This window comes from Gadus chalcogrammus, chromosome 15 (genome assembly GCF_026213295.1).
Source record: "Gadus chalcogrammus isolate NIFS_2021 chromosome 15, NIFS_Gcha_1.0, whole genome shotgun sequence".
NCBI classification, from domain to species: domain Eukaryota; kingdom Metazoa; phylum Chordata; class Actinopteri; order Gadiformes; family Gadidae; genus Gadus; species Gadus chalcogrammus.
Window position 1 is genome coordinate 2,366,019 of NC_079426.1, and position 23,893 is coordinate 2,389,911.

At 44.7% G+C, this 23,893-nt stretch overlaps 1 protein-coding gene across 1 annotated transcript; it reads left to right on the forward strand.

Annotated features, from left to right (window-relative positions):
* The first annotated feature begins 505 nt into the window (after positions 1 to 505).
* lrrc1 (leucine rich repeat containing 1) lies at positions 506 to 22,036 on the forward strand. Its single transcript, XM_056608952.1, has 14 exons — positions 506 to 1,180; positions 7,778 to 7,895; positions 8,461 to 8,539; positions 9,379 to 9,468; positions 12,540 to 12,596; positions 12,875 to 12,938; positions 13,274 to 13,348; positions 14,194 to 14,338; positions 14,907 to 15,025; positions 15,635 to 15,718; positions 16,876 to 16,991; positions 17,565 to 17,737; positions 19,390 to 19,529; positions 20,533 to 22,036. Exons 1-14 carry the CDS (start codon positions 1,022 to 1,024, stop codon positions 20,680 to 20,682), a joined length of 1,569 nt encoding a protein of 522 aa, XP_056464927.1. The 5' UTR covers positions 506 to 1,021; the 3' UTR covers positions 20,683 to 22,036.
* The last annotated feature ends 1,857 nt before the right edge of the window (positions 22,037 to 23,893 follow it).

The following is a 23,893-nucleotide window of genomic DNA, read 5'->3' on the forward strand; positions in this document are numbered from 1 at the left end:
ACGTTTGTGCTACTGAAATTATAATTGACATCTTGAAGTCTGAAGAAATGGTCTACTCTGCCTGCACAGAATAGTCTATCCTGCATTCTGTACCACTTTAGCGTTCAAGCTGAGGTTAACTGCAATAAAAACACTTAAACTGAGGAAAATGGGTACGAAGCAGGAATTTAAGTGGTAGCCTATTCAAGAAGAATAAAGCATGTTTGTGTAATTTTGCTTTCAATTAGGCAACAAATGTTTGAATGCATGTGGTTCAGGTTCTAGCAACAGCCGTTCAAGTTGTAGATAGGCTACTGGGTGAATAGATCAGATTTATCCATCAAATCTGAGCACTACTGCATACCGCAATGGTCCGGCTATGAAGAGTTTTTACTAAAATCAAAATTCAACATTGATGCATTTTGGTGGATGATTTTGTTATCGGATATCAAACTATCTGCCCACGCAAACGTGTCACAGGCTGTGGGTGACAGCAGGCAGGCTTGGAGAGAGAGAGGAAGGGGAGGAATAATACCGGGAGAGGGAGGAGCACTCTGGCAGATGACGTAGGATTGGAATGAGGGAGGGAATGTTCCGGGTCAGAATCTGGACTGGGAGGAAATTAACTCGGGCACTAGGAAAACGAGAAACGCGACCCTCTATCGAAACTAAGATGCGGCTAATATTTTTGGATAAGGGGGATTGAAAGTTGATCCATGTGTGTCCGTGGCGTGTGTGACGCAGCGAAGACGCGAACGAACAAAAAAGCAGGTGCCTACAAACTAACCAAAAAGTAAGTGAACGACGAGTGCTCGCTGCGACCTCGCTGGCAGTGCGATTTATTTACGCTCGGTGAGATTGCGTTTCGATGTTTACCACTCGCCGCTCGACTTTTAGCCGCGATCGTGTCGAGCAAGCTTAGTTCGTGCGGAATTTTAATTTTGGAACCACCTTCAGCCAGACGAACAATCTGTTGCATCCTTCCTGTCCAACGCACGGGCACGACGGTTTTCAGAGCGGCTCTCCCATCCATCACCCCGTGATGTTTCACTGTATACCCCTGTGGCGGTGCAACCGTCACGTCGAGACGATCGATAAACGCCACTGTTCCCTGCTGTATGTGCCCGATGAGATTTACCGCTACGGCCGGAGTCTGGAGGAGCTGTTGTTGGATGCCAATCAACTCCGAGACTTGCCCAAGGTAAGCAGAAAAAGAATTGTAATGATGTAAAACGTTGTCAAAGTAAACATGTGTGCGTTCATGCATTTGGCCCACGGTCACTTAATTTCAACGGGTTAGCAATGTCCTGATCTGTATCTCGTGGGAACCAGGGACAACAATTACGCAAGGTCAGCAAGGTACGCGCACTATAGCCTGTCAAAGTGTCCCACCTGGTTCCACCTGCCCTCTTGTCCCGTATGGTACTCGAGCCATAGAGATGTTTATCTCAATTGGCTCGTTATATAGTCCTTTCTATCTCAATTGGAGCTTGCTGTAACTCAGAGAAACTCTGTCCTGAGATGTACATTACAATAGCACGTCCCCATATGGGACAGTTTGTCACCCTGCTATTCACGTGAGACAAATAAGTCTGGCCGTTGAAATCCTTTCTGTCTCTCTTACACTTTAGACATTTTAGCATGCGTGGCATCCGGCACCGAGTCACTTCCTACCTGTTTGAGCTTACTCAAATTCCGGTCGGATAATGCTGGTGTTTGTTGTGCAGGGGCTCTGGCATTTGACAGGCCTGTTCTGCCACAAAAGCCAAGCTGTTGAATGTCTGCTGCTGACGACGCTGTATGTACCCAACCTGTGCACGCTGTCGGTAACTGTTTTTTAATTGGAGAGGATCATTTTGAGTTAGAAGAGGACTGTATTCAGTTTGTTTGCAAGCTTGTCCTGTGCAATTGTGTGGAAGCTAGAGTTGTGGTCGATCCTTATGGCCAAACGATGCGGTTGATTCATCTGTCCGAGTCTTTTACCCATACATTTCTGGTTCTGTTTTTGCAGTGGTTTACCCTTTTATGTTCTAAGCTGTTGGGTCTTAGTGCATTGATAAGCCCTGACCTATTGTCAAAGCAGCCTGACTCAACAACCAAACAGGCTTATAAGCAGAACGCACTCAATTCTGATGGGGGATAACTTGCTTTTGAACCTCTTGTAATTTGCTAATGTCCCATTCTTGTATGGGAGTGTGGTCACCTACATCCAAAAATTGGCCCGTTTTACGGTACTTCCCAATCAGCGGCTGGAGTGGAATAAGGGAATGCCGGATCAACTCACCTGACCTCATGAAACACAAGTCATGTTGGGATAGGGCTTGGGCCAATTGGGTTTAATCCAATTGGCCCAAGTCCTATCCTAACAGGACTGATGAAACCTGTCTGTCTATCCTCTGATGAAAAGTAGAGGTGGAAAACCTACCTTGTGCCTTTGCAGTAACTTACTTCACAAGAGCGCCTGAAACCCAATTAACTTTAAGTCAACCAGTGTATCTGTTGTGTTTAGTATACCATCTCTTTCACAATTTTATTGGACTGGAATCTATCGGCCCAAATCTGTGTAGAAACAATTATAATATAGAGCTTTACTACTTTTATATCAAGTAATGTATATAATGGATGTTCATTTGTCCGTCAGAGTTGACATTATGATTCCCAAAGTGTCATATTGTCCTGTTTGCAAACACGTGCAGTGTTACCTCCTCACCTTCCGGGGATAACGTGTCATCCTGTTGCTTCGGGGTGTTCTCGTAGCCTACACCTCAGGGTGCAGGGAATAAAGGCTGATGATTCAGCTGTTGTTTTGAACGATGGAACCGGTCTTGCCGATTGGTTGAACACAAGTAGTGCCGAAAGGTACGCTCCGTTGTCACCTGTCTCACTCTGCGGTTGGAACACATTAGCCTTTGGGTCGGGCCCAGATATTTTATGATCATCTTAAGTAGCTGAACGACTACAAAAGCATTCTGTTTTGCAATGTGCATCGTGGTGCCATATCCCAGTTATTCTTTTATACATTTCACCAGTATGTTTGAGATAAAGAGAACAAGGGAATCCTGGCAGGACAACAAAGCAGGCCGTTGTTTATTGTGCTGCCCAGCCTGGACATAATGTCGTCTGCGGCTTTCGGAGTGAACCCAAGACGCGTCAAATTGGATAAACCTTTAAATGACTCCAGCTCAATGCTCTGTTCTCTGGCCGAGTTGTGTCTCCCTCCAGGTACACTGGCTCAGGAGGGAACTCGCTCTACGCGCGTATTGTTATGATCAGTGTGCTTATTGATTTAGTTGACCCCATAGCAGTACTTAGCATCATTCAGGAATGCTACTGTTCCGTCATCATTATTAATCACTTCATCATGAAGATCCATCATTTGATCCGCAGGTTGGGGATGAAGAAACCCTATCTTTAGAACGGTTATGGTAAATGGGTCTGAATTTTCACCTGTCCTGTTGAACTTATTAGAATTTCAACTGTCTTTTATCTATTCACCATTCAGGTTGAACCGGAAATATGCGTCAGATTTCATAATATTCCTGCCTAAGTGGCCAGGGCTGGTCTTGATACTTTCTTTATTCAACATTGTTTTTGTCTTTTTACTGCTCAACCCTTTTTCCTGGAACTCACGTTTACATTAAGTCCTAAACAGGCACACTAAATCCTTAGTGTCTTTGTTCAAAGATTTCCTTCTAGCCTTTTGGTCCATTTGCATGACATTAACCTGGTTTCTATGTGTTTACTAATTCCTTTATACAGAGCAGCCTAAACAAAGGGCGAGTTGCCATATGCCACTAGGCAGCCTCACCTTGTATCAGTTGAAAAATGAAAACCTCCTCCACACCATTCCTCTCTAATGTAGGGTAAGAGTGTAGCCTACATAACAAAAAGCTATTTTAAAGTCTGATTTGGCCTAGTCCTTCAACCTAACAAGAGGAATCAACCAAGCCATTTTATTTACTAAGAGCCTACTTTTCCCTTCACAGCATCAAATAAAGGGAACAGTCTGAGTGTTCTTCCCAATTACAACCTCAACTGCTAGTTAATGGGACAATTTCTTTCTTTCGGAAATAACCAGACATCGATATCTGTTTTAAAAACCACTTGGCTTCTCGGCACGCACTCATCGACAGAACACCGTGAACATCCCTGGGGGTTCACGGATACCTCTGGGGCTGCCTCAGTCCTCCTTGCCCTCTGTTGTGAATAAACAAACCGTTTCCTACGCAGCACTGTAGTCGGATTAGCCTTGAATCACGTTTTGATTGATTTTGTTATCCAGGCTGATTAGCCACAAAGTCCTTTGACATGGTTTGGAAAGTTAGTGGTTGAAATTCACTCCAGCACCCAGGAATGCTATTTGTATGACTGTAGATGACTGTGATATTGTGTAACGCGTGTAGGCTTGGAGGATACACACGTGTGCGTGTGTGTGTGTGTGTGTGTGTGTGTGCGTGTGTGTGTGCTTGGTGTGCAGCCTACATATCGCTGTTGAGTAATGTGTAATACATTTGTTTAATTAGTAACTCGTGGTTGCACTTTATTTTTTTCTACACCCAGCCCTTTCTATTGACCCTCCTAACAACACACCTATGTCTATTAACATAAGGCTAGTGCAGAACACAGTTTAGACCAAAAACATATTGGAGAGGGTGTTTTCTTTATTTTCTTTTGGCCGTGTCTAACTTTAGTAAATTTGTTTATAACATTTAATCACACTTAACAAGAGTTTACAGCATTATTGGTATGCTCAAAAACCCATTGGTGAAGGTCAACCGGCTCAGACTGAAGATAGCTATAACTCTTTGACTCGTGTGTCAAGACAAAGGTTTATGGGGCTATTGTTCAGCAACCAGGTGACAGTCCATTTTAGTTGTTTTGTCAGACAGGATGATGGCTATGGGTGTGACGAATGACAGTATAACAGGAAGAACGGGTTAGTCTAACGCTAATAGAGTAAGGACAAAAGCCTTTCCTAAAAACGATAGCCGATAGAACCACATTACATTAATCAAACGTCTCTCGTCATTGTCATCTTCCTTTTTTATTCAACCAACACTTTATCCAACATGTTTCATGATTCACTCAGATGGCCAGTACAGATAAAAGCCGTTTCTAATCTACCTGTTTCTGGGAATCACCTCAAATATCTAGGCATTGTACTTACCGGTAGATGAGTACCAGTGATGCACTAATGATGCCCCAAGTGGCCGATACAGATTGCTCAGCTGTTATGGTAGCCAAATTATAAAAGCAGTGCTGCCACACAGACCCTATATACAACCTAGTACTATCTTTAAATTATCTTTATAATGTATCATTATTTAGCCCATAGGCTTGAATGTCATTTTCATGGGCTTTCTTGTAACAAAACGTGACATAAATAGAATATAGAGGTTTATTAATAGTCTTAAACTTGCTCTGTCAATGGACATGGGTGATGCGGAATATGTTTACTGTTTGCCTCCTGTGATGTGGTATCGACCCATCACCCCGTTGCATATGGGCTACATTTTCAAATTCAGTTTGACAACCTCAGCCCATTCAACTGTTACTCGAAGGTAGCATACATATACAATATCATTGTTGTTTGGGCTTTATGATGAGTTTATGATCGATACATTGGGCTTCATTGGTCTTCCATTACAGCTGATTTCCGTGTCAGCTGGAATTCAAACGTAGGACATTGAAAAGAATGTGTTACCCCCCCCAGGGCACCTTTGTTATTCTCTTTTAGTAGCCTACAGTCATGTAGAAGTGTTTAAAATTTGTATTATAAATGCTTCACACACGGTGGTATTTTACTATTGGTGGAAGCTTATCCCTCTATTCAACGGCGCAATCAACATATACCACGTCCAAGACAGAGCTCCGTACATCCAAACACACCTCGCCGCCGTCGTCCCTGATCGTGCCTTTTGAAGAGAGTATACCAACATGGACATAAACAATTTTCCAGATTTTTGTGAGATCAATGTGTGGAAGAGATTAGTAGATAGTTATACAGGTATATGCAATTCTCCTTTCAAGCACGATTTGATTCACATCCCGTTAATTGCATCCGATGGGAAAGAGAAGTGATACTTTTACTGTGAGATTTGTGGGATTCAGGTTTGAAAATCGGGGATTGAGAAACTAGAAAAGGTTTGTGAATCAGCGATTCACAAGGTTTGCATTGATTCCGTGACATGTGACATGTTGCATATAGCCTAGAAACCAGAAAAATCGTTAGGCTTAACACAAAACTTAGGCCGCCTTGAACAGCGTGTATAGTGAAAGAGACTGTTTAATCTTTCTTGGAAAGACAAACTAAAATACACAAAGTTGTTTTACCTGACCCGTCGCCAACATCTGTCTTTTGGGAGATATCAAGGACCAGTTTATTATTGCAGTGATCAGGAGATGTCCTGTTTGGTTTCAGTGGGCATTGTGCATATTGTCTCCAGATGATAGGGAAGGCCTGGTTGGAATGGAGACACTGCAATGGGTTCTTCCCACAGGCAGGAGGAGGCTGGGGTGGGGAGTCGGAGGCAAAAGATGTTCAGACCAAAACATCCTGATCTCGAACACTGGAATTGGCGGGTGACCGAAGGCAGCCCATCATGAAACTTATTTATGTTGCATATCTCCAGCGGTCACGATAGATTCATTTTCCAAGAGGAACGTCGTAGGAACAACTATGTCTTATACACACCGAGATGCATTTTTTAAACAGAAGTGTAGTCGAAGCAAACAACTGGTTACCACATATTTACTTAATAACCCCAAAAAAACGAAGCGGAATGTGTTTTCATGCTGCAGAGCCCAATCCACGAAGGAGGGCTTCAATAGCCGAGGCAGACCAGCTAGTAAACGGCTATCAAAGAAGGGAATGAGTTATTTTTCAGGGACCACCAGTCAGGGTCTGAAACGGTATGAATCCACCCACTTGGCAGTATGTTTAGAAGGATCCAATGCTGAGCGTTGAACCCTCGGTCACAGAACACAGAACCAAGGAACTTAATCCAGAACTGCTTGGTTAACAAACTAAGGAAAGGTGTGTTACTTAATCTGGATTTTAGGGTGGTAGAAAATACAAATACATTTCACTTGGGTTGACTTGATGTGTGCAATGCTCATTTAAATTATGCTGATTCTGGTACAGGTTTTTAGGTCTGTAGAATCCAAAGGAGTGTTTCTGTTGAAGGTTATTTGACGGTGCAAGATAAGCTGTTCAGTTAGGAGTTGGGGCAATTCTGGGCAAAGCCAAACAACACTTGATACTTTAACTATACGATCATAATCGGTATTGGCCTCTGGGTAACCACAGTGCATGTGGCGTGTGCAGTCATGCCTATCGTAATACGTTACAAGTTAACTAGGCTTCCATAAACAAAGCACCCTACTACTCTGTATTAGTGGGTCCAATACATGCAATCCCTTTAAAAACAAACAAATATGATGCTTTCCATAACAGTTCACCTTCAGAAATTAATTATTTATGCAATGACACTAAGTCATTGTGCATTTGAACCCACTACAGCAGTAAAATTGTAATAGCCAAAATTGTAGTTTGAACATGTGACTTGGATACTCTTGACTTTGGTGACAAGTAGACAACTATATAACTACAAGTGTATAACTGCTAGTTGTGCACGGATGAGTTTATCTGATGAGTTAGGCTGACATATTGTTGTATTGATTGTATTTGTCATTACTGTTTTTTTCAAAGAAATACTTTGAATGTGTGGGAAGAACTACCAACGTTGGGTTTGTGTGTACATATTTTCAACTCTATTTCAATGTTTGTCTTTTTCAGCCATTCTTCCAGCTGATAAAACTGAGGAAGCTTGGCTTGAGCGATAATGAAATCCAGAGGCTCCCGCCAGAGATTGCAAACTTCATGCAGTTGGTTGAGCTGGACGTGTCTAGGAACGGTAAGGGCAACATATACACACCGACGTATAAATAACATGCTGTGTTTGGACTCGATGTGTTCGGTTTGTGGCTAGTTTGCTGAGCGTTAAAATAACACCTGCGGCCTGCAGCATTTCGTTTTTCTGTACACACTAAAAAACATTTTTAACCTCGGTTGTTGTGTTGGTTTTGTGCGTGCAGCGTTCAGAGTTATGGCCGCGGAGCAGGATTCTTATCTTGAATGCTAAAAAAATACCGTTTCCCTGCTAGTTTGTTTTTGTTTGCTTTATCATGTCATATGGAGTCCAAGGACTTTTTGAAATGGGAGAAAAGGAAAATGAAAGTATTTGTGCTTTTGCTAGGTCTTAATATTTTTTGCGGTGTTAATGGGTGTGTGTTTAGTTACCATTCGGGTCCACAGTCCTTTGCTCACATCAGCCTAGAATAAGAATAAGATATGGTGAAATAAGGCCTAGCTGAAGTCCAATTGAAAAAGCTTCTCGGATAGTTTGAAGTGTTATGAAATGTTTTATGTTGGAAACGATTTGACATGGCTTCATCTTTCTTTCTTTTTCTTTCATGTAGATATAATGGAAATTCCAGACACCATCTCCTACTGCAAAGCCCTCCAAGTGGCAGACTTCAGTGGAAACCCTCTACAAAGGTAGTCTAGTTGATGATATTATACTCTGTGGCACCTTAGGTATTACTTACAAGCATTAAAAAAAACCATTTTTTTCTTTCCTTATCGAACAGTGCATGTAGTACAACTGATTACCAACAGACTTATTTATTGTTCATTTAGTCTCTATTTTTTTCTTAGATTTTAGTTTTCCCTGTGTGACTCACCTTCGATAATTCAGCGGATCCTTAAATACACACAATGTGTTGGAGGGGCTGGTAAACGTTTGCCACGGCGTGATCTATCTGTTGTTTGGTCGGGGTTTAGCCTGATTAGCACCTCAGCGGGGGTCTGCGCCACACTGCACATGCCTCCGCTTGGAAGGCAGAAAACACAAGGCCTGATCGCACGCGGTATTGGACCCCCTCAGAGTGCTGCTACGACGACAAACACCACACTATGCAGTCTGCTCGACGTGCACCAAGCGGGGCTCCTTCTAGATTTAGTGATGAGGTGTTTTGTGTATATTTGATGTGCTAGGTTTAGGGTTGGATGGTTTTCTTTTTGCCATACGGTTTATTGTGGAATAGAAGCTGACGCGTGGCTAAATGTATACGATAGTCACATGGAGGTATCTGTTGATGCACAAAGTCACCTTGGTGATGGGACGCTTTCAGAATTCTGTGATTTAAGTACTTCATCAAACTAAATAATTCAAAATATTTTTTCGTGAGACTAGATACATGCTTGAGGCAATGAGTGAAGTTCTCTTCAATGTTGTAGTGGATGTTGTGCTCGTGATAAATATTTCACACAGTTTCCAGCCATCTTATTCGAGTACAATTATTAATTTTTGTTTTGTTCTTTTTGTTTTGTTGCAGACTACCCGAGAGCTTTCCAGAGCTGCGGAACTTAACATGCCTTTCAATCAATGATATTTCATTACAGGCCCTACCAGAGAACATCGGAAAGTAAGTATTTACACTATTTATACAAGTAGTTATTGCTACAGTTGTATGAATGTATCGCTACAGCAATTTTTCCTCAACTGAAATAAATGAATACATTATTATAGTGCAGTAAAAGCCCAAGCCTACAATTGCATGTTTCATTATCACAATATCTTACATGGTTTAGTATTCATATAAAGTAGACAAAATGAAATGGTTTGGAAAAGCAAAAAAGCGGTTTGTAAAATATGTGATGAGGATATTAAAGTGTTGTGAGTGGGAGTACTATTGTTTGATATTATGGTTCTGTTTTAGCTACGCTGGATTGGAAGTTTGACAGTTGTGAGATCGAACAGCCGTACCAAACTGTTGTTTGTTACAAATGTTCTGTCATCAACTTCTGAATCACTACTAGTTTCCTACTCGGCCAGGAAAGAACTTAAGTATACAAAGACAGACAGCAGGAAGAAGGATAATTAAATCTGTTCTTTATTGTACCATGTAGGATAACATTCACTGACGGACAACCCTAAATGCTTCTGGTTTGACCATAAGTGTACCTCTAAGAGGATTATGATACTATACTACTGTTTTGTATTTGGCTACGTATCAAATCCAATCTTTAATAATTCTTCGAAGGGACATTGAGGGATATCGGTCATATTATTGTTCCGGTTTTCCCAGGAAATCGGATTAATTTCTTCTTTGTATTACCTTGATATTGTCTGCGCTAAATCCAGCTTAAGCCTTCTTGTCTGGTCTGAATTGTCGGTTCACGTAGAAGATTAGTTTGGAATCAAATGTAACTGCAGGGCTTATGCTACCCATCAGTCCCTCATTTAAAGTTTACAACAAAGACAACATTTGTATTATGAATAAAGAAAAAAAGAAAGCATAGATGGATATCACTGTTGGGAAATGTTAAAGGGAAATGTTTTGACTCGATTAAAAAGATTGCCTGATATCCACTGAGGGTAAACATCTTAGTGTTTTTGTTTTGGTATGTTTTATTTTGAGCTACTCTTACATTGTAGGTCTTAAACCTCATAAAACCTTGCTGATAACTTCATCAGAACATAATTAAACCTTATCTACCTTATCACTTCGGGCATTGTTAATATATAATATATTAATCCATCACCCGTGGCACTTAGTTTAATAACCCATTTTAAATGCTGCTGATCATTCTTGTCCATGCAACCGTCTTTGTCTTCTAGGGATGATAATGGTGAGATAAAGTCCTACCATGTGTGTAATTTGGCACGGGGTTTTGCATCATTTGCATGTGACTCATGCAAGATTTGGTGGGTAGAGAGAAACAGACAGACAGAGAAAAGACAGGCCGCAAGGAAGACTGACAGAGAAGGGAGTGACTAGAGATAGAGACAGGGAGATAGAGACAGGGAGATAGAGACAGGGAGATAGAGACGGAGACAGACAGACGGAGACAGACAGACGGAGACAGACGGACAAAGAGACAGCCAGAGACAGACAGACAGACACAGAGACAGACAGACAGACACAGAGACAGACAGACACAGAGACAGACAGACACAGAGACAGACACAGAGACAGACAGACACAGAGACAGAGACAGACAGAGACAGAGACAGACAGACACAGAGACAGACAGACACAGAGACAGACAGACACAGAGACAGACAGACAGACAGACAGACAGACAGAGACGGAGGCAGACGGAGACAGACAGACAGACACAGGCAGACAGAGACAGACAGACAGACAGAAGGAGACGGACAGACAGACAGACAGACAGAGGGAGGTGGGGCAATAAGTAGAAGAGGCAGGTTGGAGACAGACTCTGGGACAGCGGGAATGTGCCTGAGTCGTGCATCTCGTCAGCTCCTCTCCCCTCCTGGTACGGCATGCATCCCGTGTCTGCCTCACATAACGCCCTGAGTTAGTGGCTTCTGTCTCCCAAGGAGGCAGCGTAATAAAAACCATCGTACAGTCGGGAAAAATACGTTCAAGGGGGGGTGGGGTGTGACATTTATACTAAGACAGCCATGAACTCTTGTGTGTGTGTGTGTGTGTGTGTGTGTGTGTGTGTGTGTGTGTGTGTGTGTGTGTGTGTGTGTGTGTGTGTGTGTGTGTGTGTGTGTGTGTGTGTGTGTGTGTGTGTGTGTGTGTGTGTGTGTGTGAGATAAATATTTCCTATTCCCTGAACCGCTTGTTGCTACTGCGGTTTAGTCACCGTCAGCATTGGTAAAAATAAAAAGTTTGTTGACGCTGTTGGGCGTTTTGAGATATTTAATCTATTGAACCAATGCTGAAGCCAAACGGCAGACAGTTTTTTTACTAGAATCATCGCAGTAATCCCTAGCCCAGTGACCCTGCATTGTGACTACCGCCCCCCTGTGATAGACTCTCAGTCTCGTTGAGGCCATCAGAAATTGTGCATGCAAGTTAGATTAAAAATGATGTTCAAATGTACGAGATTGTGGTAATCCTCCGCGCTAAGTCTTGACTTGTATTTTTCTAGCTTATTCCCGTGGTACATGCAGAGCAGGGCTCTCCGTGCCTCTCTGTCAGAGCCTTCTACCCCACAGTCGTCCTTAAGTGGAAGTTGCCAATGCTGGACAGGGCAGAGTTTGAGAACCTTCTTGGACAAGATAATCTGTTCTTATCTGTCATTGCATAAACGGCAATAAATTGATGTGAAATATTGCTTTGGGGAAAAGATCAGAACGTCATAGAGGCCAGGCGTGGTTACACCATATTTGAGTTAATGTTGACTTAGTGAACGATTGCGTTATAACTACACTACGCGTAAACTTACGCCAAGCTCATGCAACCGGCTGCAGGCCATTGGATGTCCTGATGGCTTTCTGGAAGCGGTTGTTTATGCTGGACTGGACTTTATAACAAGATAAGACTGACACACCTTGGGCCCTCTTCCTACAATCTTGATATCTACTACCAGGGGAAGGTTTCAGATTTCATGTCTGCCTCCCCTTTTTTGTTTTTGTTCTTTCAAACCGACATTTAAATCTCATTCAATAAGTACACTAAATGACGGTAGAGGAATAGCACGATTTCCCTGATAATTATTTTCTTCTGCTTTCCCCCAGCCTCGCCAACCTTGTCTCACTGGAGCTCAGAGAGAACATGCTGACATATTTACCAGAGTAAGCATTGTCGGATTATACAGTCGTTTTCCTCTGCTTATTTATTCATGAATTATGCATATTATACACTATCCCCCCGCCCCACCTGTCGGATCTATGTGTGGAAAAAGAAAAAATGTTCTTATCTGGTGCCTCAATATATTCAAAATGTAATTTCTGCTGATTTTAGAAGCGTGTCAATATTAGCCATGAATATTCGCCTTGTCTTTACCTGTGGCCAGAGGATGGGAAAGTACATTAATTGGTCTCATGAGCTGTCTTTTCTTTGTTACCGACAGGTCGCTATCACAGCTACAGAAACTCGAGGAACTCGACCTGGGCAATAACGAGCTGTACAACTTGGTAAGTCTGAGGCCAGGAGGTTTGTATATATATTGCAGCAGTTGGCTCAGATTTATATTGAGAGAATTGACTCCCCCTGAGCACTGCGTTCACCACTTGACATACTTGTCAAGTGGTGTCAAGACCTACCTGCAAACCATGTCAAGACATGGTTTGCAGAAGTAAATTTCACTGTTTATTTTACTCAATGTAAATTAAAACACGTTGCTTTCAAATAATAGCTCTAAAACAATTCAGCACAATACCGATGGATGCCGTAGTCCATCCCTCCCCTGCATTCGTCTAATTTTTCTCTTTCCCTCTTTCCAATTCCTACCCATCGTCCTCCCACGCAGCCTGAGACAATAGGCCACCTTGTCAGCCTGAAGGACTTGTGGCTCGATGGAAACCAGTTGGCCGATATACCTGCGGTGAGTCTGCGCTGACATGTGTATTTTTACCCTTCCGAAAGGAGTTGGCTGCTGTCGAGGCGTCTCTTCCACCTGCAGCTAATGCTGCGCAAGTGTGGTCATTAAAACACCAAAATACAAGGTTTTCTTTGGGGGGGTTGTTGCAAAAGCCAAGCTGAAGCTGCCTCTGAGAGTTACTTATGGGAGCCACATGAAGGTGTGAGCAAAATGTTCACAGCCTAGAATAGCAACTGAGAATATGCCTTTCCCTCCTCGGTGATTAACTAGGGAGGGGCCGGCTTTGGATCAGCTGTTTTTGTAAAAGATGACTTCAGTATTCAACGCTTTGTAATATTATACTGTACACTGGGAGATTTAATGTAAACAGTACATTGAACACAATGTATTTGTGCTGTTTATTTTCTTCGTTCATTGGCATCACAACCCTCTTGGACTCTTTAAACATTAAATAGGGTTTTTAAGAAATATGACATTAATAACCCTTCCAACGTTCTATTCATCAAGATTAAATCTGTACAGGCCAGTTCAGGGTTTCATCACTAGATCTTCGAACATCACAGTAAACAAAATAGAATAAACGCAACTAGCATTATAAACACAAAATACAACATCAATAAATATACGTAATTATAGATAATATATTCATCTAGCCAACCACCGTATCTAATAACATATGCTGATAGATAAAAAAAAATAAGAGTACACATGTAAATTAAGCTAACTTAAGTCAGTGACTCTAAAGTAAAGTGTTTTCAGGTAGATCGCCTGCATATAGCGCAGGTCATCTGGATAGGCTCAATGAGTACAATGGCCTAGTAGTCCTGAGTTGACCCTCTGCCCTCCAGGATGTGGGGAGCATGAAGAGCCTGGTGTGCCTGGACGTGTCGGAGAACAAGCTGGAGTACCTTCCCGAAGAGCTGGGGGGTCTTCTGCAGCTCTCAGACCTGCTGGTCTCGCAGAACAACATCGAGGCTCTGCCTGAAAGCATCGGTGAGCTGTCCTCCTCCTCCTCTCCTCCTCTCCTCCTCCTCCTCCTCCTCCTCCTCCTCCTCCTCCTCCTCCTCCTCCTCTCTTCCTCTCTCTCTCTCCCCCTCACTACGTAGTCATAGTGTGAGCTGAAAGGAGAGGCTAATGGGTGAGGCCTGTTGTTCAGGGATGAGTGTTCAGGTGAGGTTGAGGACTTGCCTTGACCTACTGTACTACACATGACCCCCTAAAAGGGGCTTACTACAATACTTCACAAAGGCTTCCTGAAGCTCAACCATATTTGATTTGGATTCAGATTTACAGTTGGTTCTAGATTTTATTAGGCAATCGTATCACTTGCAGTTCAAAAAACAAAGCCTCTTAACTGATTCGAGTGAGCTTGGAATACTTTATATCCGTTTCATACTAACCTTGTTCCAATAGCAAAACAAAGAATATGAAGTTATTCATTGTAAAATGAACGCTGCAAGTTGTATTCTTCTTCGGAGTATCTATTTGATGGAACAGCATCGTGTTCTCATTGTGTGTTGCTAAGTCACCCGCTGTAACGACTTAACTTCTATTTCTGCAGGTAAATTAGGACGTCTCTCCATCCTCAAGGTGGACCAGAACAGGCTCATGCATCTTCCAGAGGGCATCGGCAACTGTGAGAGTCTCACTGAACTCGTCCTGACGGAGAACCAGCTGCAGGTGGGTGGGGACAAACCATACATAGATAGGCAGACAGACATTTACAGATAGATATTTATAGATAGGTAGATCTCCCACAGTATGGACGTATATTTGGCCACTGGAACAGTATCATTCAAGACAATATCAAGGCATCATCCTCACTAATTCAGTTTTATGGAGGAATATGCATAAGGTCATGCCATTTTAAGTAAATATGTGCTCAATCCTTGTGTTTTCAAGTACAACATCAGATGGTGGAAGCTAGATGGAGAGATATGTTTGCAGTGAGCTCAAGTTTATTTAAATGCCATCATAATTCATATTGTATCAATAAGAACGAATAATCCCAATATGAGGATTTTTTTTTTTGTTGCAATTGTAATTTTCCAGCACGTTTAAAACCAGTCGAAATAATGGCAATGATTTCCTCCCGCAAAAGTCTGCAAAAATATGGACAGAAAACAATTTCAAAGGTTTAATCTAAATGAGCAATTTGTTGACATTTCTTTCCTCCGTTTTGGCGGCATTTGCAAAGTAGGACGGTATTAGTTTGAACACGTGCATGATCCTTCTGTGATGTCGCATGTCCACCAGCTGTTCATGGTCCTCTTCGTTCTTTCGTTCCAGAGCTTGCCCAGAAGTATTGGCAAATTGAAGAAACTGTCCAACTTCAACTGTGATCGAAATCAGTTAACATCCCTGCCTAAAGAGGTAAGACTTCTATCCTAATTTCCCGTTTCATTTCAGAAAACAACAATTACAACGGTTTCTCTGCAACCCCAACTGAAAACCACTTGAAGAACTGCGGTTTGTGTTTCCAATAGAATCGAGGACACTAGATTGTTTCGCTGTCCTCCTCTCATTGTGCTGTTTATTAGTGGGGTTGGTTCAGCGCACATTGCATCGCAGTCTATTCAGGGCAGGCATTCTCCTAGAAACCCTCTCGTAGGTCGAATTGGACGCAGCTTACTGTTAAAGCGTAATCTCAATAGCCTTTTAACCAGCGGGTACAATGGCCCAGTGTTTGAGCCCCGCAAAGACCGCAGTGTTCAGGAGAGAATAACAGTCGGACACACTTGGCCCGGAATGAGTTTACGGCGTGTGTGTGTCTCTCTCTCCCTGGAACCATGGCGAGCGCATGGCGTCATATCTTCACCATCCCAGCGATAGCGTGGGTCTCTGGTATCGAGTGTGTGGTACACTTGACCCTAGGCACCCTTTGTAATGGTTTTATGATCGATCTCGGATTAGTGGTTGATAACGACGGCCGGTTCAGAGGCCGGACTGCATCTCTCTATCTGGTTGACCAAATCAATCATTTAACGCTGCTGTCCCCGTGTCCAAAGATTAGATGCTTATGATGGGGTTGTATTAGTTATGCGGCCTTGCTCAATTTACTGTGGAATTTTTAGTGTGTCAAATCCTTTCACTGAGGTTGGGTTCCCATTAGTCATATGTAAAGTAGTTCCTCTGGTAGTGACAAGTACGATCTTTTTTTAACGGCTGTGAAAATGTGAATTTGAGAAACTTGATGAGCTTCCCATTCTAAATTTAAGAAACCACAAAGACTTTAACCACTCTATCGTCTGCCAAGAACGAACCCTTAGAATGGGGTCAGCTGCAATAGTGAATGGGTAAAAAGTTTAATTGGCGACAATGTCTACATGGATCTCCGATGCCTATTATGGTAATCACAGAAGGCTCCAATCACCATCGAGTTGCGCAACTCAATCATTTTAAATCTCCAAGCTTCTTGTCGACGGTCCCATGGCGCCGCCTCTTTCTCTGCTTCAACGCGTACCAAGCCCCTCACTTGTCGTCCCCCCCCCCCACCGTCTCCCCCCCACACCACCCCCCCCACACCCCAGATCGGCGGCTGCAGCAGCCTCAACGTCTTCTGCGTGCGGGAGAACAGGCTCACCAGGATCCCCTCGGAGATCTCCCAAGCGACAGAGCTGCACGTGTTCGACGTCTCCGGGAACAGGTACGGCCCTACGCGCGGCGGGCTGCTCCCAGCCGCCGTGGTGCGGCCCTGGTGGGCGCGCCTGCTGTAACGCCATCTGTTGGGGCTACTGTGTGGTTTTTTGAGCTGTGTTCAACCAAAAACGATCCAATTCAACTATTGGAGACAAAATATTGTAGTAAGTGATATTTTTGTGGCATATTAAGGTTGTGGTTCACCAGCTTATGTCGATTTTCAATTGCTTGATATATCGCTTCCTTTAGCTGAGCCGTGTGTTGCTCGGCCAGGAAACGGGTATCCACCCAGCACGACATTGACATTTAGCAGATGCTTTTATCCAAAGCGACTTACAACGGTTTACACACACATTCACTCACCGACGGCGGAGTCGACAACGCAAGGCGACAGCCAGCTCGTCTGGAGCGGGTCAGGGTCAGGCGTCTCGCTCAGGGACGCCTCGACGCTCAGCTAGGAGGAGCCGGGGATCGAACCAGCAACCTCCCAGGTTACCGGTCAACCCGCTCCACCTCCTGGGCTAGGCCGAGCCCGCTACAGAATGCGTCCCTCTTACGCGCGGCGTTCCTCCTCCCCCAGGCTGGTGCACCTGCCGCTGTCCCTGACCTCGCTGAAGCTCAAGGCCCTGTGGCTGTCGGAGAACCAGTCCCAGCCGCTGCTCACCTTCCAGACGGACCAGGACCCCGACACCGGGGAGAAGGTGCTGACCTGCGTGCTGCTGCCCCAGCAGCCCTGCGAGCCCGACCCCAAAGGTGCGTGGACCGCTGTCCTCCAGGGTACACACGCACGACCTCCTCTATTTCGGCCGTTTTACCGGCCGTAATACATATTAAAGGGCCCACGGATTGCCACCAGGTGTGGTGTGATTAGCCGTTACAAGCCGTTTCGGAAATCTTCCCCCCCAAGTGGGCGTGTCCACCTAGATGTGTGCTGGATAGATCAGTCGACCAGCCTACCCCGTGGACTTTGCCCATCTATCCGTCACACATCTAGGTGGACACGCCCACCTGTGATGTCATAAGGGGAAGATTTCGTAGCGGCATGCCATGGGACCGTTCACACGTTATATAACATATTCCTGGATGTTGGGGAAAAAGAGTTGTAGAATAGCCAGTGGATTGCTGTATTTTGGACGGTATTGAATCCTACCTTTGGTATTTCTTATTACTCTGCTATGCTGTGATACCGCCCAAGCCGACACTATTATCATCCAGCGCTCTAAGAACAGACTTGGAGCTATTCCAATTATCTTCTGTGTCAAGTCTGGGCTGACAGGAACATCTGTGGACCTTTTTTATCCCTCTAAAAGGTTTTCCCTCCCTCGAATTATCACTTCTGGGATCTAGGAATCACTCTGTGCTCTGTGATTTCACCCCCTGTCTCTCCATCTCGCTCTCGCCCTCGCTATCTCTCGTTCGCCCTCGCTCTCTCGCTCTCTCTCGCTCCCTCCCTGTCTTCCCCTCTCGCTCCCTCCCTCCCTCCCTGTCTCCCTCTCTCGCTCCCTCCCTGTCTCCCTCTCTCGCTCCCTCCCTCGCTCCCTCCCACCCTCTCCAACCCTCTCTGTCTCAATCTCTCTCTCCAACCAATGACAGGACCTACAGCGACCATAGTATATCAACACCCCCCTTCCCCCCTCCCTGAGGCCTTGGGTGTTTCTTATGATTTATTCTCCCTTCAGAAACTTGATTGGACAACTGAAAGCAGCTTAGGCAGGCCTGGCCTGCGTCCATCACGTACAAACCCAGCCGTGTGAAGAGGGCTCTAGGAGCAGCTACAGGGCCGGCTTTGCCGTGTGGCCATCTAATGCTTCATTTGTAAATCCATTTGTACGCTCACTCAAAAAAAAAAAACAGCGCTGGCTCCCCTGTTTAGATCAGAGTGTCGCCTCTCATTAAACCCATTGATGTGCTTCCTGGTTCCACCACTGCCCTTTATTTAGCTCGTTTTACCCCTGTTGGGTTTCTGATGGGTGTGGTTAGCTAAGGCAGAGGTTGGGCCGGGTGGAGTGATGCGGGACATCCATGGTAGGGGTGAGGGGTGAGGTGTTAGGGGGAGAGGGAGAGAGGTGGTGAGGGGGAGAAGGGTTGAGGATCCAGGCGTGGGTCGCGTCGTGATAAGCTTCTTCCGACTAAGCTCGAATCTGAACCAGCGATGAGACGCAGATATCCTCTCTCTCTCGCTCTCGCTCTCGTGTGTGTGTGTGTGTTCTCCCCTCGAGCCTTGGAGGATCTGTTGAGGCCCGTCTGGCCTCTGCAGCTGCCAGGGGCTGTAATCACAGAGATACGAGACGTCACCCGATCCGTTCTGTGATGTAAGATCTGCTACTCTGGCCCCTCCGGGGTCTGGCGTCTTGAGTGCGTGTTTGTACTTGTGTGTGATTTGGTGTTTTCCCTTCTCGGCGCAGTGGCCGATAACCTGGCGCGCTTCGGCGGCCTGACCAGTCTGAACGACGTGGTGGAGGAGGACTGGGACGAGCACACCGCCAAGCGCACGAGCGCCATCCACTTCCTGGAGGACGGCGAGGACGACGACGAAGAGGACCAGGTGAGATAAACGGGGACGGGGACGGGGGGGGGACTGGTGCCAAGAGAAGACATTGACCGAGCAGAGGGAAAGATCCCTTTTTGTTTTCGCGGAGTAAATGAACCTGCAGGCTCTTGTTTGATTTGCTCGGACACGTGCGAGGGTGACTGTGGAGCACGGAGGACTTATGGGGGCGCTGTTGAGGTGTTTACCAAGCGCTGCCGCTGCCGTGTCACACGTTTCGTTGCTCTGATTGGTTGTAGGTTCATCCAATTGTGTCCTGAGGCTTGTTTACCTGTGCCCATTTGATACCGCCCCTGTACTAATTAGCGAATTGGTCTGGCTAAGTGCGGTCTTTGGGAACTATTGTCCCAACATAATGGTCGTGTTAAACGCAAGGTCAAGACTAGTGCGAGAGGTAGCGCTTTGAGGATAATTTACGTCTGAATGGATTTATGATGTTCTGAATCGTCCTGTTGAGCTGAAATTGCCCCTTTTTATATTTCAAACCATCAATTTTGCAAATCCTTTGAGTTAATGAGCAGTAGCTGCATTGTAGTTGTAACAAGTACTAAACTCTTTTTCTCCTCCTGACGATATTATACAGCAAAGTATTTTAGGAATGAATGGAGATTAGTATGCAAATTAGCTATGTTCTGTTTTCCCCTTTCTCAGAAAAGACAAGCGGTGTCAAGCCCGCATGCAAAATCTGAACACAAAAAATGTCACACTACACCATCCAATAAAGAACTACCAGAGATTGTGTAACTCACAAGATACAGCACACTTATCATCTGCTTTGTAGTTCACGGGTACATGCATGCACATGTCGATGCACTGGGAATGTTGATGAATTCCCCACACGAGGCTGGCATTTAAATATAATAACCTAACCAACCCTTGTTTAAATGTTGGATCTCTTCACTTGTACTACCGCCCTGCGCTTCCTGCTGTCACTCCCCAGACTTCCTGTCTGGGGTCAGCGCCCCCCTCTTATCCTAACGCTTCCCTCGCCGTCCCACAGGGAACTCTGCAACGGCGTGCCACGCCGCACCCCGGCGAGCTGAAGACCATGAAGAAGGTGGCGGAAAACCTCCGCAACGACATGAACGCCGCCAAGGCCCTGGACTCCAACAAGAACGAGGTCAATAACGGGGTCACCACGTCTGTCTGACCCGACGCTTATTTATTTCAACCTCCAAAATACTTTTACCTTTCGTTTTCTGTTGCCTCGTCGTCTCGCACAATCCCCAACCCCTCCCCTGCACCCCACCATCCCCGTCAAGCCCTCCGACCGACCTTCGACCCCTGGTTGACCCCTGATTGACCCCTGGTTGACCTGCAGTCCCCAGTGTGGCCTTCCCCCTCGTCTGGTCCTCCTCAGAACACCGGTCACCTGCTCCGTCTTAAGCCCGGTCCCGGTGGGTCGTGGTTCTTCTCGCGAGTCGGCCAGGGTTCTCCTTCACGTGCCTTCTCTCTCTTTTTGAATAATTTCCAAGGCAATAATCTGCACAAACTTGATACTTTTTAAATGAGATATTTTAAAAGACTTTTACTAGTTTTTAAAAAGGCCTTTTTTTCTGTACATAAGAAAGACAAACGTTAGGTAGTTGCACTACAAGGACTTGATATAATATTGCAAGAATCTTTAAATGTATTATATTTTTGTTCTTTGTTAAACACTGGGTAACTCTTTTTACTTATTGAGGATCCATTAAGACGTGAGGTTTTGTGGACCGAGTGAGTTGAGGATTATTGTATAGTCATTTGTGAATAATTATACTTTTTTACTTTTCGGGCAGCTCGGATGTAAATAAAATGTATAGCACATTTCTTAGATTTCGATTTTCTAAACTCTTTCTTTAAATTGGGTACATTTGTAAAAGTAAAAGTGTAAAAGCATTGAAAAACATGCGTTTTTACTGATGTCTTATTTAAAGTGAACTGCTGGGTGTACCGACGGTCTAGTCTGTTGACCCTCCTTAAAGCTTTGGGTCTGATTTTAGGGTGATTTGAAATGGTTTTGGACTCATGGATTTGTTTAAAAAACCCACAGTACCACAGCGTGTCCACTAGAGGGCGTTTGATGGGGGATCATGAGGCTGAGGTATATATGTATAATAATTTATGCTGTGCTTCATGGAGTCATTTTGCAATGTTTATCGAATGGATGCCAAAATGGTTCAAGTTTCTTTTCCAATCGCCAGCTCTGTATAGAATAATCATTGCAAAAGGATCCTTTTTTTTTTATTACTTGTTAGAGGTTTTATTATAATGCACTTAACAAAGTTTCTTGCATTTTACATAAAGGCTATTTTATGGTACGGAATACATTTGTTTTTTGTTTTGATTGTGAGCCAAAGGCCAGACAAATTGGTTGGATGTCTATTCTTTTGATGATTATTTTCCATTTTGATCAAACTGCACAAAACAGTTCTGAAATAGCATGGATGCTGAGCCAAATGATTTGGTCTACTTTTAACCACTGATCCAATAAAAATGGCTGCAACGTTTTGCAAAAAACTAGTTGTTATTTCTTCATAGTCATGCAGTGCCTCATTAGTTCCTTCTTCAAAGTCACCATACCCTGAATTTCTCGTTTGAGATGTGCTAAGCCTTGTATGCTTTTTGTTTGTTCACCTTAGGTCAACAAAGTAACTAATCTCTCCATGTCCACACTCATCGCTCCTTCACCATCAATCAATAAAATCGAAAAAGTATTAGATACATATAAACGTACCGAAACTACTACGTTCCTCAACCACTTGGTGTTGATTTGCCGAATTAATTTCACTCCCATTCCTCTCTTCCCTCAGACAACCTGTTGTGTCCGTCTATCCCAGCCACTCTTGATGTTTCTTGTTCTGCATGCATGTTGCATGCCTGTCTGTCGGTCTGTCGGTCTGTGGCTCGTCTGGTGTGCGACCCGCATAACATGTGCTGCAACATATTTCTGCGTGTTCCCCAACCAATTCAATTCAATATAGACGACTTAAAATAACCTCAATGGAAATATATTTTATTCCTTTAACTGTATGGCAGTGTTCTTAATACAGCACAGGGCAACTAACACATTTATATTTATTAGGTAGCGGGTTAGGGTGGGACTAATGCAATAAAACACTCTTGACTTTGCTTTTACAAGCCCACACGTTTTAAAAGTCGTTTCCCCCAACAGACAAACACCATGTAAACGTTTTGTTTTTTGAAGCTAAAGTTAATCCGGTAAAGATTGAGTGGAATAAAGAAACGTGGGTTTTACAGAAGCAGCCTTGTAATTCCTCACACGTCGTTTGAGGCATTTTCAAATGCAATCAAAGTTCCCCACAATGGAAACGTGTAAACCTCCTCCCCACTCTGGCAGTCATCACTAAGGACCTCTAAACGACAGCCCTGCCGTTAGCGAGGCAGCGCTGCTCGCTTGCTTCAGGGGCTGTCACTGCCCTATCTGCATGTCCCCGATATGGCAGCCGGCCAAATGGCCTTTTAATGGGAGAGTGCCGCAGCGCAGCGACACGACCAGCATGTAATGTGGGCAGCGTACGCCCCCTTTCAGTAGGACCCAGATTGCCTTCGCCCTGTAGGTTGGTACACCTGGGGGAAAAAAAGATGAGCTTTGGATGATACATTTTCTTTATTATTTATTTCTTTTGAGCACATGAAACGGTTATCCTGTGAATGTCTCCAGGTTGGTAGGAAGGCTCACTCTAAAGCGTCCTGGCCCAGTTCGGCCCTCCGTCCCTGGGCAGGGAGCCGAGAGCTCCCGGGGCATGACGATGCTGGGGGTGAGTGTAGCGGCCCGCGGCCCCCGGCCAGCGACCGCGTGTCGGCCCGGGAGGCCTCTGGGAGGCCCCCCAGCGCTGAGAAGGATGAGGCAATGAACCACCGCACCCAGGTTTGTGTCCAACATACAGTACAATCCTAGGGAAGCAATCTTCCAGTGGTTTAAATACCAAATGAATAAATACCATATCAGATGTATTTTTTGTAATCGACGAAGGATGTTTCGCTCCCTCGCTGTGGTACTGTTGATCTCTGATGCCACCACAGGTAATATGCCCCCCTCTCCCTCTCCCCCCCCCCACCTAAGGACGGAGAAAGACCATTTTCAGGGAGCGACACAACGTGGGGGTTTCGCCGCCTCAGGGGGGACATCCGAGAGGACGGGAAGTCATCCCGGTTCAAAGCCCCGGACTCAGGGGCCGGTCTCGGTGGAGGTCTCTCCGAGGCCCCCGAAAGCTCCTCCTCCTCCTCCTCGGTAGACCAGGTGTACCAGTCTCCCAGAGAACTGCAGGCCCCAACACCACCCCGAGAAGCACGCGTCTACAAAGCGCCTTTAAGAGTAACTGCTCCAGATCCTCACTGCTTGATCTACTGTGCGTCTC

What these genes read in the sequence shown, in the direction of transcription:
- lrrc1 (XM_056608952.1), top strand. Translation starts at nt 1,022, where the DNA reads ATGTTTCACTGTATACCCCTGTGGCGGTGCAACCGTCACGTCGAGACG. An exon ending in ATGCTGACATATTTACCAGA is followed by an intron (nt 12,597 to 12,874) that starts GTAAGCATTGTC and finishes TGTTACCGACAG; the next exon opens with GTCGCTATCACAGCTACAGA. An exon ending in CTGCGAGCCCGACCCCAAAG is followed by an intron (nt 17,738 to 19,389) that starts GTGCGTGGACCG and finishes TTCTCGGCGCAG; the next exon opens with TGGCCGATAACCTGGCGCGC.